This window comes from Bison bison, unplaced genomic scaffold, assembly GCF_000754665.1.
Source record: "Bison bison bison isolate TAMUID 2011002044 unplaced genomic scaffold, Bison_UMD1.0 scf7180017864037, whole genome shotgun sequence".
NCBI classification, from domain to species: Eukaryota; Metazoa; Chordata; class Mammalia; order Artiodactyla; family Bovidae; genus Bison; species Bison bison.
Window position 1 is genome coordinate 13,037,752 of NW_011494609.1, and position 15,691 is coordinate 13,053,442.

Sequence of the window (15,691 nt, forward strand, 5' to 3'; positions counted from 1 at the left end):
GGTCCCTCGTCCCCTCCTGCCACCCCACCAAGGTCTGCCTTCTTCATGTCGCAACTCTGGCCATGTCTCTGAAGTTTTGTAGTGACAGGGTAGCCCTCCTCAACCACCCACAGATCACTTAGGTGGACACCTGTGTTCCAACTGGGCAATTCTCCAGTAAATTCCCAGAAGTTAGACCCATGGCTCCTCATCTCACCGTGGTCCCAGTGCAAGCACGCAGCAGGCAGTCTGTAAGTGTGTGAGGGAGAGCAGCGGCTGGAACGAAAGCGGCAGCCCTACATGGCAATGAGGCATATGTGTGTGTGTGTGTGTTTGCAGCCGGTAGGGAGAGGGTGGTTTGGGGAAACTCTTAAACCCCTCATCACTCAGGCAATATTGTGGGTGGTGGTCACTCCTGTGGTACTTGTGTCAGCTGGATATTACAGTCTGGAAGAATGCCCTCTCCCACCTTGGGCATCACCCGAGCAACTAGCTTCATTGATGGACACAACTGTAGGGGCTTCAGCTCCAGCACACCCCGACTTGACAAAGATGCCCCTCCTTGCTGTCCTGTGCAGACACCTTGGGGGCTTGAAACCTCCCCTGGGCAAGTTGAAGATAGGCTACAGTAGCAGAGGTACCCTTCCCCCAGGCTTAACTGCCCTTACTTGTGGCAGCTTTCACAAGGGGCGTGGGATGAAGGGGACTCTATAACACAGCAGGGCTCTTTAGGCCCACCACCAACCCAGAGGGAAACTTCACGTTGAGTCAGAAAAAAAAAATTTCTTTTTTAACCTGTTGGTCATGAACCAGTTTTGAGTCTACCTTGGCAAACTGATTTCAGCATTTTTCCCTACTGATCACAATCAACTGTTTAATATTATCCTTTAAACTAACTTTGTCATCTTGCTGGTTCTTTCATTACTGAATTAAATAAATCTTTGATGATGCTTACTATATATTTATAGAGGATTTAGGATTCTATCATTTTGTAAACATACTTTGCCAAGGCAAACACAGGCCTCTGCCAGGGCACATGGCTTGAGAAGGAGAAATGAGGCTGCATTTCAGCTCCTCTTTCTACTTCAGCCGGGCAGGAAACTACAGCTCCTCTTTCTACTTTCCTTGAGCAGGAAACAATCTGTCCAACTGTATATGCCAGCCTTGGGTACACTGAAGACCCTAAATTATGTAGACGAGGCCAAATTCCAATGAAAGGTTGGCTACATAGTTAGCATGACTCCTCATCCATAACTCAGGGCATACTTCTTTCTCCAATGAGTCAAGCGTTACATGTCCTAGCTGGGAGGTGGCCTGGCCCAGGCAGGTATGGCTGGCATTGCTTCACTACCAACACTGGTGGGAAAATGGGGGGTTTCTGCTTTCCAAAGGTAAGCCCCCCAAATATGCGTACGTGTTTGAAGTTCCTGAAGGGCACGAACTGGACGATGTCACGGAGGACAGGCTCTCCCTTGGGTGATCTCAGAATCCCATCATCACCGTCCAGCATCTGCATGTCACTGAAGTCTGCGTTGCCTACTCCCACGATGATGACTGACATGGGGAGGTGGGAGGCATGGACGATGGCCTCCCGCGTGTCAGCCATGTCTGTGATGACCCCATCAGTCAGGATCAGCAGGATGAAGTATTGCTGCCATAGGTCAGACATCAGGAGACAATGGGGACAGAGAGGTGGGGGAGACAAGGACAAAGCCAGTTACACACTCAGGTGGCTCCAGTGCACACTGACCACAGCAAAAGTGATGACTAACTTTTCCTGAATGCCTGAGTTTACAGCCCTAAACACCAAAGACTTAGGATGAATGGAACTTAAAGGCTGGCTCAGTAATTGCAAGTAAACCCAGATAATCACCTTGCTGCTAAGTTGCTTCAGTCGTGTCCAACTCTGTGCGACCCCAGAAATGGCAGCCCACCAGGCTCCCCCGTCCCTGGGATTCTCCAGGCAAGAACACTGGAGTGGGTTGCCATTTCCTTCTCCAAAGCATGAAAGTGAAAAGTGAAAGTGAAGTCGCTCAGTCATGTCCGATTCCTAGCGACCCCATGGACTGCAGCCTACCAGGCTCCTCTGTCCATGGGATTTTCCAGGCAAGAGTACTGGAGTGGAGTGCCATTGCCTTCTCCACGGGGTATAGACAGAATAGTAAAGGAGTCAGGGGACTGGTTTCAAAGCCTCATTCTCTGAGATGGTGGGAATTTTCCCCTGAATCCTCTGGGTCTCACCCTTTTCAGCTCTCAAGTGAGTGGTAGAGCTGGATCATTCATACGGTCCTCTTCAGCTTGGAGATTTGCAAATCTAAAGTGGAGCTGCCTAATTTAGCCACCAGCTCCATGTGACTACTGAGGCCTTGAAATGCCATGAAAGCAATGGAGAAACAGAATTTTAAATTTTATCTCATTCAAATAAATTTAAATTTAACTTAAAAAAATGGATACCTGATTGATTTACTGGAAATATTTTAAGTATATTTGCACAACTATAAATATGTGAATCTAGGGGACATATGTATACCTACGGCTGATTCTTGTTGATGTTTGACAGAAAACAACAAAATTCTGTAAAGCAATTATCCTTCAATTAAAACATAAATTAAAAAATATGTGAATCTACTTTCTCAATTATCAATTTATTGAATCTATATAAGGATCAAGTATTTTTGATGATAATTTAGCATCTAAATTGAGATGATATAAGGATAAAATTCAGAGAAGGCAATGGCACCCTACTCCAGTACTCTTGCCTGGAAAATCCCATGGACAGAGGAGCCTGGTAGGCTGCAGTCCATGCTAAGAATCAGACATGACCGAACGACTTCACTTTCACTTTTCACTTTCATGTATTGGAGAAGGAAATGGCAACCCACTCCAGTGTTCTTGCCTGGAAAATCCCAGGGATGGGGGAGCCTGATGGGATTGCACAGAGTCGGACACGACTGAAGTGACTTAGCAGTAGCAAGGATAAAACACACTAGATTTTGAAGACTTAGTACAAAAAATAACTTAAAATACTTTATTAATAATTTTTATATGGAGTACCTCTTAAGATGATGGTTTTAGTTATGCTGGGTTAAATAAAATATGTTATTAAAATGAATTTCCCTGTTTTTCTTCAGCTTTAAACTGTGACTACTGGAGAATTAAACATTTCCGCATACCTCCCACTCTATTTCTAGAGGATGGCACTGCACTAAAGCCCTAGGAGAGGTGAGGATTGTGGGCTCTCCTTCTTTAGATTGTGTGCCCTGGACTGGTGAGTGGCCTGCAGATGGCTGCCCTTCTCCAAGGATGGGGGTGAAGGCTCTTACTACTCTAAATTATGGCTGAACAGGCTTGTGGGAGTCTCATCTGAGGCGGAGACTGGACAGGAGGCTCCATACTCATCAGCACAGGGAGGGCTAGGGAAGGGCTATGGGGTCTGAAGAGGGAAAGTTCAGGGAGGACCTCATTGTCCTTAGTTATTAGAGGCATCATGACAGCATCTCGGATGAGAAGGGATTCGGGAATGAGGTTACTGAGATGCTACTCACACCAAACTCTAAAGAACTTTTAATGTAACCTTTGCAATATGCTCATCTACAGGGAATAAATGTGAGATGGTGAAACCACTCCAAGTTGCCACATTTCAAAGGAGAAAGGCTAGATAGGAAATCACATGTTGAACACATCTGGTTTTGAGAATCACACTTAAAAGGTTGCATTTAGGGCTGGTAGTGCTAAAGAGTTCCCATTTTTCTCTGTGAGTCTGAAAAAAATATTTTTAAACAAAACAACCCAGTCAAAACACAACTGGAGAGAAGAGAAAGTCATACTATGATGAAGACAGACACGTGTCCTTAACGCTTTTCAGTTTAATATAGAGGCAAATTCTGTTCTATGTCTGCTAATTACCCATCCCTAGTTCTAACCGAACAATTTTTACATTCATTTGAGTTATCACTTTTCATCCATACCTATGCTTTTGGAGTCTTATACATTCACAGAGAAAGTGGCCTGGGAGTTTGAAGGAAGGTTTTAATCAGGGAAAGTGATGGAGGAGCTAGGGAGGTGTAGGGAGAAGGGGCCAAAGGAGGCAACTTGGTGGCTTAGGGATGGATGGATGTGACGTAGGAAATACCAGAGTCATAAATGACTCTTTGCAGGGTGCGCCTTGGAGGCTGTAACAGGTACCAAATCTGGTTGGAGCCTCCTCCTGATTCCTGAGCAGGTGGCCTTGTGAGTGAATCACACTTCTGCACCCCTACCATTCACTCCTCACCTTCCCCTAACTCCTGTTTGATCTGATCTTCATGGTTCAGGGCATGGATCTCCCCAACCTGTCCCCTACAACACCTCCAGGAGCAAACAACCTGACAATCACACCACCATATTGAGGAATTTAGAGCTGTCATTGTCTAGATCGGGTGCTGGGAAAATATTTTCTGTAAAGGGGCTATGATAAATACTTTAGGCTGTGTGGGCCATAATTGTGTCTGTGGCAATGACCTAACTATGCCTGTTAGAATGAAAATAGCCATGCTAAGTTGCTTCAGTTGTGTCCGACTCTGTGCGATCCCATAGACGGCAGCCCACCAGGCTCTCCCATCCCTGGGATTCTCCAGGCAAGAACACTGGAGTGGGTTGCCATTTCCTTCTCCAATGCATGAAAGTGAAAAGTGAAAGCGAAGTTGCTCAGTCGTGTCCGACTCTTCGCAACCCCATGGACTTCAGCCGACCAGGCTCCTCCGTCCATGGGATTTTCCAGGCAAGAGTACTGGAGTGGGTTGCCATTGCCTTCTCCAGAAAATAGCCATAGATATCACTTAATAGGAATGTGCATGGCTGTGTTCCAATAAAACTTTACTGAGGGACACAAGTTTAATGTCATGTAACTTTTGTGTGCCATGAAATATGATTCTCCTTTTGATTTTTTTTCAACCATTTAAAACTGTAGAAGCCATTCTTAGCTAACTGAAAAACAGGTTGCAGAATGTTGCTGGCTTTTCATTTAGAGCAGGGATTCTTTTTTTCTTTCCAGTAATTTTTATTCATTCTTTACTTCTCTCTCATTTGCCTTGATTTCGTTTTTTTTAAATTTATTTTTTAATTGAAGTATAATTGCTTTACAGAATTTTTTTGGTTTCTGCCAAACACCAGGATGAAGCACCCACAGGTATACATATGTAACAACCTAGAGAGGTGGGATGGTGAGGGAGATGGGAGGGAGGTTCAAAAGGTAGAGCAGGGATTCTGAACCTGGGCTTGCAGACTGTTGAAATAATTTCAGGCCATCTGCACAGTTGGGGTAACTTAAAGTTCTGTTTTCACTTACCTTTAACTAAAAATGTATCAGTTTTCAATTCTGAGTATAATCAACAAATAAAATTGGTTTTAACTGTACCTGTGGCTGAGTCACCAATAAAATTACAGAATATGTTCCTGTTACAATAGAGTGTATCATTTACATTCAATATTACTTAGAAATAACGAATTATTAGGCCAGGCACTAATTCTCATAATTTAAATTTATTGCTATATTTATGATGCTTCTATGTCACATTTAAAAATATTTAGCTAACTGCATTTCAACATAATTGGTTTACTTTATAACATATATTTTATTCTGTGCATTTAAAGGCCATTCTGAGGAGGGGGTCCATGGGCTTTACCAGCTGCTAATGGTGTCCATGGATCAAAAAGGGTTAAGAAGCTGTGGTCTGAAGAGACTGTCAAGATTCTAGACCTGATCCTTCCAGGTTTAATCTCGCTAAAGGTAATAGGCTGCAGACTGCTGGATCGAAACCCTGATGGAAATTTCCAATAAAGCTTGCAGTAACACTTGCTTCCAAAATCAGGGTAGGAAAATGCTCATGGGTGAAACATTATAGTCTGAATGTACTTGAGGTCCTGTTTAAATAATAAGGGGATTTTTTCTTTCTAGAAGAGTTTCATAAAACTGGGGAAAAAATCCTATAGCCCCAGACTTCCTGAAACCACTTGCCTACAAGGTTCAAGGTTAGGACACTTAGCAATCAGTGATAACAAGGGGGCCCTGGACCACACTCTGTTAATAAGATAACAGAAACTCCTAGGGAAAGCATCAGTGTTCCTGGCATACAAGAATGAGTTATTTGAGAAGATATGGATTAGATCCTTTCAGTACTGTTTTCTGATCTGTCCTTTCAGAGTAGACCCATCTGGCCCTGGAGGAGTAAGTGATGCCCAAAACCTCATTCTGGTTTCTATTAATCCAGAATGCACACCTATGTCAGATTCTCTTTACTCCTGTAAGTGTTGGTACCCTAGAGAGGCTGAGATAACTCAGTTTTCAAACTGGGCTCCGTGGAGCCCTAGAGATGCCTTGGATCCTCTTAAGGATAAAGCAGCTTAAGTGTGGACCCCACCCCTTAGCCTAGATTGAGTCAGAACAGTCTGTTTTCTTAAAATCTATATGTTTGGTTTCTAAGAAAGATATTACTTGAAGAATTTGAGGTTCTGGTAATTTAAAGGGGTTAAAATAAATGAAATACTGATCTTGTCCAACCCTATCCCTAAACCTTGCATCTGTGAGGATTCAGAATTTCTCCAAGGCCTCTTGGGTTTGGTAAGATGGAGCTGCTATTGATTTTGACAAGTGTGGTCTTCAGAGTGGTGTCAGGAGCAAAGTTTGGATGGTGTGGGTAGACACCAGAGGAAAGAGAGATGGAGATGGTGAGTACGGGCAGTTCTTTCAGTGAATTTTGCTCAAAAAGAGTAAAATAAGGGACAGTAGCTAAAGGGTAGAGTGGTGTCAAGGGAGAGCTTTGAACTTAAACAAGAGAAATTACAACATGTTTTATTTGCTGATAGGAATGAGTCTTCAGTAGAAAGAGAAATAGAGGATAAGGAGAGAAAGGGAATGCAAGTACGAGGTCAGTGTTCCTGGATAGTTGGGAGGTGTGTGATGCAGTGCACAGAGCAGCCACCACTGTGAGATGGGAATATATCCAGCCCATCCTAACATAAGGGATGCTGAGAACACAGGCAGAGAGCATGGGGGAAAGATGGGCTCACATAGGAAGGTGAGGCAGCAGTATATCATGTTCTTTATGCAAATCTAGTATTGGGGAATCCAGGATAAAATCATAAAGAAAATTTCAGACATCATTAATATTCTGCTAAATCTGAAAAAAATTTCAGTTCAGTTCAGTTCAGTCGCTCAGTTGTGTCCGACTCTTTGCGACCCCATGAACCACAGCACGACAGGCCTCCCTGTCCACCACCAATTCCCAGGGTCCACCCAAACCCATGTCCATCGAGTCAGTGATGCCATCCAACCATCTCATCCTCTGTCGTCCCCTTCTCCTCCTGCCCTCAATCTTTCCCAGCATCAGGGTCTTTTCAAATGAGTCAGCTCTTTGCATCAGGTGGCCAAAGTATTGGAGTTTCAGCTTCAACATCACTCCCATCAATGAACACCCAGGACTGATCTCCTTTAGGATGGACTAGTTGGATCTCCTTGCAGTCCAATGGGCTCTCAAGAGTCTCCTCCAACACCACAGTTCAAAAGCATCAATTCTTCAGTGCTCAGCTTTCTTTCTAGGTCAACTCTCACATCCATACATGACCACAGGAAAAACCATAGCCTTGACTAGACCGACTTTTGTTGGCAAAGTAATGTCTCTGCTTTTTAATATGCTATCTAGGTTGGTCATAACTTTCCTTCCAAGGAGTAAATGTCTTTTAATTTCATGGCTACAGTCACCATCTGCAGTGATTTTGGAGCTCAGAAAAATGAAATCAGCCACTGTTTCCACTGTTTCCCCATCTATTTGCCATGAAGTGATGGGACCAGATGCCATCATCTTAGTTTTCTGAATGTTGAGCTTTAAGCCAACTTTTTCACTCTCCTCTTTCACTTTCATCAAGAGGCTCTTTAGTTCTTCTTCACTTTCTGTCATAAGGGTGGTGTCATCTGCATATCTGAGGTTATTGATATTTCTCCCGGCAATCTTGATTCCAGCTTGTGCTTCACCCAGCCCAACATTTCTCATGATGTACTCTGCATATAAGTTAAATAAGCAGGGTGACAATATACAGCCTTGACGTACTCTTTTTCCTATTTGGAACCAGTCTGTTGTTCCATGTCCAGTTCTAACTGTTGCTTCCTGACCTGCATACAAGTTTCTCAAGAGGCACATAATTATGGTATTGAAAAAAGATACATAGAAAAATTATTATATTATGGTAATATATGTAACTCTAATGTAATTGGGTGGCGCTTCCCAGGTGGTGCTAGTGTTAAAGAACCCGCCTGCCTGTGCAGGAGATGTAAGAGACACAAGTTTGATCCCTGGGTCAGGAAGATCCCTTGGAGAAGGGCATGGCAACCCATTCCAATATTGTTGCCTGGAGAATCCCATGGACACACAGAGTCTGGCAAGCTACAGTTCATGAGGTCACAAAGAGTCGGACACAACTGAAGTGACAGCATGCACACGACATATTAGGAAAAAAACTAAACTCTGGCCTTTCAGCTTTGGTTTGCATTTTTCTTAAGAAAACCACCAAAAGGACCTCAAACACATCTTCCCCATGATGCTGTGTGTTACTTCACTTGACTACTAGGTAGAAGAATAACCCATCATTTTATTTCACTTCCATCTGTAACCTGGATACCCTGGAAGTTAAGCTTAGTTTTGGTCAGTTTTTTTTTTTCTTTTTTTCCTTCCCAGGAACTGAAGGTGAGTTGAGCATTGTGACATGGACTTACACTCCGGAGAATATAGAGGCTTCCCTTGTTCAGTGACTCTTGTGTTCTGGTAATGTTAAAGACATTTGAGTTGTGTCATCCCTAAACCTCATGTTATTCCAGCAGCGATGGGCATGATTATCCCCATTTTTCAGATGAGGAGACTGAGGACTGGGGATGGAAGGTTAAACCATTTATTCAAACTCATGCAGGTAAAAATGCAAATTCATTGTCAGAGTCGGGTGGGTGCTATGGCCAGGGGAGGAAGGGTAGGCACCCATTAGCAGGCAGACCACCCCTCTCCTTACCGACGCCTCCTTCGTGTTGGTCTCCTCTGATGCTGACTTGGCCACCTTCTGGATGATGGGAGCGATGTTGGTGGGGCCGTAGAGCTGGAGTTTGGGAAGGCAGCTCTGATAGGCTTCCACAACTCCTTGAATCCCTGAGGTAAAATTGGCAAAGATCAATAGCTAATAGTCTTCTAAATATATTTAAATTCAAACACACACACATGAAGTATTAACTTTCCTCAAAGAGTCCTTATCAACAGCACATTTATGTTCTTAAGATAAAAAAGAAAACATCACATCTGGGCTGGTGTTTCTGCCTCCATTCCACTAAAATCATTCTCTTTATGCATTTTAGTTATTTTTGAAATTGGCTTGGGAAGAATTTGTTAATGAATGATTGTGTTTCCTACAGAATACAAACAACCTTTTTTATGACAAAGAGAATAGTCTAGACCCAGTTAAAAAAATGGCAGTTACAAACCTATGTATTCCCAAAACTTTTCTACACTTTTAAAAATAAGGGATTCATGTTGGGGATATTTTGCAACGCTATAGCTTAAAACTCAGAGAGAAATCTTTTAGTCAGAACTCATCCTCTTAAAAGGTTCACATCAAAAGCGATCATTTTTACTGGTGAAGAAACTGAGGCTCAGAGAGGTTTGTTGCAGACTCAGATGTGTCTGGCTGTAAGGGCCATGCTCAAGGCTTTAACACTTCTCTACTTTTCACACCACCCTGTTGACTCTAGTACACCCGTCCCAGGCCACCTATGTGAATAATGTGTACATATAGCCGTCTCTCCAGAGGCTAAAGTCTTTGTGGGCAGGAATTGCACCTTCCTCTCTCATAAGCTCAAGGCATGTCAGGCACATAGTAGCTGCTCCCCAAACATGTGATGGATGAGGAAAATGACTGTTACTGTTTTCTGTTGGGGACTGTAATACAGACAAGTGACGCTCATCACCATGGGCACCCCCCATTTAAGGGGGCTTCCATCCAAACATCATGACAGGTGGGCTTTGTTTGTGCAGCTTCTCCCAGCCTGAGTCTTGACTGCACACTGAAGGTTCTAACATGATCCCACGGTGACACAGTCCCATTACCAGTGATTTTTGTTCAAAGGGTCCTTTCCATGCCTGTGCCTGTGTTCCTAAAGCCCTCTCTACCCTAAAACAGCACACTGGTCCTTCAGGCCAGAGAGACTCACACAGTCCCGCCTATGATTGTTTTCTGTCCATATCTTTCTAACCAGCTTTTGGGCATCTTGGATGTAGCTCTATTCTGTTTTAATTTATACACATATATGTAACAAAATGTATATGAAAATGACTGGAAGTGTTCCATTCTCTTTAGTCTGCCATTCTAAAGACAGATACCAAATCAATATACACAGCCTGGTTTTGAAGTTAAGTGAATTTTTGCTTAAGATAAGCAAGTTTGAATTCGCTTTCAAAGGTACCAGGCAGATAAATTCTAAGATGTGAAACAGGTTAACATGGGATATGTCCTTCACTCTGCTTTGATGGAAAATCACTCTTACAGTTGAAGAGCAGGCATGGTTCCAGATGAGGGAAGCCTAAATTGTAATAAACTTGGCATGAAGGATGATGAAAGGGAATAAGAGCTGAGTGGAGATCTGGTCTCAGAGGTTGTTCTGTGCAGACTTGGGGATACTGATGTCATGTTCTTGGACAGTTAGTGCCAGATTTGTGAAAGAAACTGCAGAAAGCTTGACACCCCCCACAGGATCTGAATTAACTATGTTCTGGGTTCCTCCTTGACAGGAAGGAGGAGAGACATGAACATTTCCACTAGCCCACTGTAAAAATGTCTTACCATTTTCATAGCAACAGATGTGATTGGCTCTATTTATCATTTAGAAACCAGGAAAAATGATTCTAGGATACAATTTATCATCATAGTCATCATCATTATTTTGTGGAATGTGTTGGAGAATCTCCAGCTGGAAATAACAGAATAGGGATCAAAGTCTTTAAGGAGCTCTTTCTGGCACAAAACCACTGAAATGACTCCATTACCACTATGGTAAGATTGTCATATGATGTCCATACTTTCCCCTCTTCTTATTACTACATAGGAAGTTGTAAAAAATAAATACTTGATGACAACTTGGAAAACAGAAAGGGGGTTATCTTATCACTGCCCATCAGGTGACCCTTCCCTCAAGTTTTTTTTTTTTTTTTTTGGCCAGAGGAATCCAGAATTGGGATTGATATTCTTGCTGTAAGCTCAAGACCTCTTCTGCATTCTGTCTTTTCCAGCTCTTATACCTCTGCTCTCTTGTTATTTGGGTCTAGGGAGCCTAATTCTCTGCTGTGGACAATCATCACTGACGTACTGCATCAGGAGAGAGAAACTAAGATGGGAAAAAGGGGAAGGGAAGGGCTGTGGGACCCCAGCTTCCTTTCACATCGTGATTTACCTGCACATTCCGGGTTGTCTTCATTAAAGTTGATGGCGAAGTCATGAGAGACCTGGACACCAATTAAAATTTACAAAAGGAAGACAGGAGAATGACAACATTAATCCAGTCAGGAGGCACTGGGGTTAGAGTCTGCAAACAGACGCTCATTACATTCATTTTGTGTCAAGCAGCAGGAACCATTTTAAGCCTTTACAGAATCTCTCTGAGATGGAGGGTGGATTCTAAGCTCCCTGTGGAGTTGAGGTGACAGGGAGATTTTCTAGAATCAGATAAATGCTGGCAGGGGAGGAAGAATAAGGTATATGAAAAAAAATACTAGGAAAGATTTCAGAAAAATGTTAACTCCAAATAGCTTCAAGAGAGAAGTGGCCTCAGAACAGTGGCTAGATTTGGCTGAGTTCTATTTGGACCAAGTGATTAAAAAATGATAACTCAATAACCCAAGCTGTCTGCTCGAGATGGCTATGCTTACGAAGGCTCCAGCTAAGCTGTTGACATTTACGACTCATTCTAACATAATATATAGAACTGCTGGGCAGGAGGATTTTCACATACATACAGGCAAAAATAGACTCTAGCTTTTGGAAAAGTAATAAAGTAACATAATTTGGAAACTTCCAATACAGATTCCTCTACCTGGTGGGACCTATGTACAATACAAGGTCAAATAGTATGTGGCTTATTTTTTTCTTTCTAAAACTTGATAAAATAAGAGGTGTGTCTTGGCATCTAGACATTTTTATTGGGTCACATGGAATTTTATTGAGGTTTCCATTTCAAAGGCTATTTCCCAAAGCACTGACTCTCTGGGGCCAAGAAAATAGGTCATTGTGGTAAAAATCCCTTTTTTCCCAGTGGGGGTCAGAGCTGATGCTGTTGGTGCCTTAGCCACATTCCCTTGCCCTTGGCTCTCCCAGGCAACTCAATCAACTGTCCGTTATCTTACCTGGTTTATTTACCTTAAGTTTTTCTTGGGCTTCCAGAGCTGGCATGACTTACCCAGGTGACAGGCAAAAAGTGTTGGGGAATTAATGTCCCCTGAGAGTAATGTCCCTGGAGAGTAGCTCTTCAACATGGGCTGACAGGAGGCTGTGAATCAGTATCCCAGCCCTCTAATCCCTTGGGGTCTGTGTGTACCCTGCACTGTCTCCCAGGATTTGGTTTTGGCTGTCCATGCTGGTAATGGCTTTTTAGTAAACCCTATGTTGACTTCTTCCCATTTGCCCTCTCTCTACTGAGGCTTTCTCCACCTCTCAAATAAACTGCTTGGATCCTAATCCTTGCTGCAAGGTCCCTGGAGACTGCAAACTAAGACGGAGGTGATTGTGACTCAGTTTCAATGCAAACTGAGATTTTGTCCTGAAGAAATAAGTTATGGTAACCTTATAAATTCTCTGGGGGCACCTGAGTTGCTAAGACCATCAGGGCCTGTCTGGAACAGAGGGGAGATGAGGCATGGAGATGAGGCATGGAAAAGGGATGTCTGAATGGCTTTGGGGGAATAGAGTGAGGATGCATGAGGGATGCCTGGTAGGGTAGCAGGAAGAAGTTAGCTGTCAGGCAGAGTGGATCAGGAGGGGAATCAGGACTTTAGCTAACAGCTAGAAGAAGTTGCTTTAGGAGGGGGACCAGGCAGATGTCAGGGATGAGGACAGGAAGGCCTGGAGCCAGGTATGCCGCACACCTCTATCCTTAGCCCCACTGGGCCAAGGCGACCTAGGGGGATTGGGGAATATGCTTACACATCTCAGGACAGCTGGACTGGTGGTTGTCCAGGTTCAATTCCAGGCTAGAGGCTTAGCAGTTCTATGAGGAAGGTGGGCACCCACCTGCCTACATCCTGGAACTGATACCCCATCTGAAGGTGACTGCATATCCTGAGATCTGGTTAATTCTTTTATGTATGATCTTTTAATTTTAGTATTTCCATGTCTTTCAGTTTTTCCAGAGAAGCCAGAAATCTGACATTTTCATGTAATTGTCTAATTCTTAAAAAAAAAAAAAAAGTCTCAGAATATATTTGTGGCCTGATTAACACCTATAAGCCAACAGTTGACAACACTTGATCTATATTCTTCCCCCATCATGTGCTCCATTTCCAACAAATGCTTCCGGAATTCTGTAGCGTGGCCAGCAGGGAAAACAGTGTGGGCCACAGGCAAACAAGCAGGAGGACAGGTCATGGAGACAGGCTACTCCATCACTGCTCACTCCAGCAGGAAAAGGAAGGTGGATTCCTTTTTTCATGAAAAGGCCTTCAGTCTGACTGCTGTGGGGTGGGAGCAAAAGTTGGCATCTGCCTCCTGAAGTGCAGCTCAGATTGGTCAGTAAAAGAGAAATTGATAAGTGGGCAGTATTGCTTGTATTTATCTGGGATCTCAGAGGCCTCCTGAGGAACAGGGAGCCCTGCTACTCCCCAAGATTCTCCCACCCGGGCCATCTGGTATACCATGGGAGAGTGCCTCAGCCCCACTGCAGCACAAATCTCTCCATGTACAGTCTTTGCCTTCTTTGTGTCATGAGAAATTGGCATCAAGGTCAAATAGGATTCCAGTGTTTTTACAGTAGCTTTTCAGCTCCAAATTCTCTGAACCCAAGTAGCTCTTTCTGTGTATCTCTGTGTATCTCCCACACAAGACTGGCACTTAGGAACTTGGGATGAGGGAGTCTGTAGACTTCACTGTCATGGACTTTCACTGTCAGAATGGTCAATAGGGTCTTTCTCCATGGGAGATCTGAATAGATGGGCTCTGAGCCATTGAAGATCAACTTCCAAGTGTTTCCACAGTGTCTGACTTGTCTATATGAAGCTAAACAATGGAAGTTTTCATTTGGAATTGACTCTGAGACAGCCCATCGAGAATCCCAGGAGAATGGGTGACATCTATACACCAGCTCAAGGAGCTAACCTCACTGGTTGTGAAGATCACTTCTGACTATGGGCCTTTACATGATTATATTAAAGGTTGAAAGTGTGAGACTCCTGTGAGGGAAACCCATGCCATCCTTTGTTTATAGTAAAACACCCACTCACCGTGTACTCTGGGGGTATCCTGGCACCGAACCCAAAGGCTGGGAACATTTTGTCACTGAAATTAAAAAAGAAGTTGCTGCATTTTTTCATCTAATGAGAAAGAAAAACATAAACCTGCATTGCTTCCCCAGAACAGGTCATTATGCCAAATGCTAACTCATGCTTTTTGATTACCTGTGGTAACAGGGGACAGCAATAGAGTGGAAAACTGAAATAAAGAAACAATCCCCAAAGCTCATCACTTTACTGCTTTCCTATGCTATAGGTGAGAAGTGAGAAGGAGAAGAATGAACATTGACTGGCACTACAACACCAGATATGATGCTAGGCCATGTCTATACTTAGTTAATTTTCATACAACATTTGAAGGTCCACCTACTTTTTATTTCTATTTTACTGATGAATAAACTGAGCCTCAAAAAGTCTAAGAAAGTGAACTAAGGTGTTTACCAGCAAGCACTGTTTAATTCCAAAGCCTATGAATTTTCTATTATACCATCAAAATTTAATGATTATGTACAGTATTAAATGTGGTTTCCTCTTGTGCTTTCTGTAACTGGGCCCCTGATCAGACCATAAACAAGACACTTCTTAAGTGAATTTTGTGCTGTCACGGGATTGTTGCAGTGGAGTTCAGGAATATTGCTCTTTGAAGAGGGCATGTCCTTCTCAGGACACCTACTTTTTATTTGCTCTCCCATTAAAGACTCAATTGAGATTTGTTCTTGGAACAATTCCTCCGTTTCTCAATTCTTGCAGAGTCAAAGAGAAGAGGAAATTCAGATAAGGGCTCACTGTCCCTGGAATGTCTCTGGAAGCAAAAGGGGAGCCCCAGGCCGAGAAGTCAAAGGATCAAAGCCAAACTGTCACCTATCACCATCTACTGATTTAGATGAGGTCACTGGTAGCCAAAGATGGCTTTGATAGACCTTCACCAAAATACACCCAATTTGACCAAATTTGGGGCAGGGGTTGGGAGATTCAGGGAAATCAGAATTCTTTGAAATCAGAGGCTAAATTTGTCAGAAAATTACCAGTTCCCCCTTTCCCTCTCTGTTATGTAGATATGGACTTTGCTTATATCCACTCCAGTACTCTTGCCTGGAAAATTCCATGGATGGAGGAGCCTGGTAGGCTGCAGTCCATGGGGTCACTAAGAGTCGGACACAACTGAGCGACTTCACTTTGACTTTTCACTTTCATACATTGGAGAAGGA

General features: G+C 43.2%; 1 protein-coding gene across 1 annotated transcript in view; it reads right to left on the reverse strand.

Annotated features, from left to right (window-relative positions):
* Positions 1-15,691, reverse strand: part of CPNE4 (copine IV) — a 525,574-nt gene that overhangs the window by 3,847 nt on the left and 506,036 nt on the right. Inside the window, exons 11-14 of the mRNA XM_010834976.1 lie at positions 14,475-14,529; positions 11,438-11,489; positions 9,013-9,146; positions 1,394-1,630 (exon numbers count right to left, since the gene is read on the reverse strand). Of these exons, the coding sequence (XP_010833278.1) occupies positions 1,394-1,630; positions 9,013-9,146; positions 11,438-11,489; positions 14,475-14,529 (478 nt within the window). The remainder of the gene's footprint in view (positions 1-1,393; positions 1,631-9,012; positions 9,147-11,437; positions 11,490-14,474; positions 14,530-15,691) is intronic.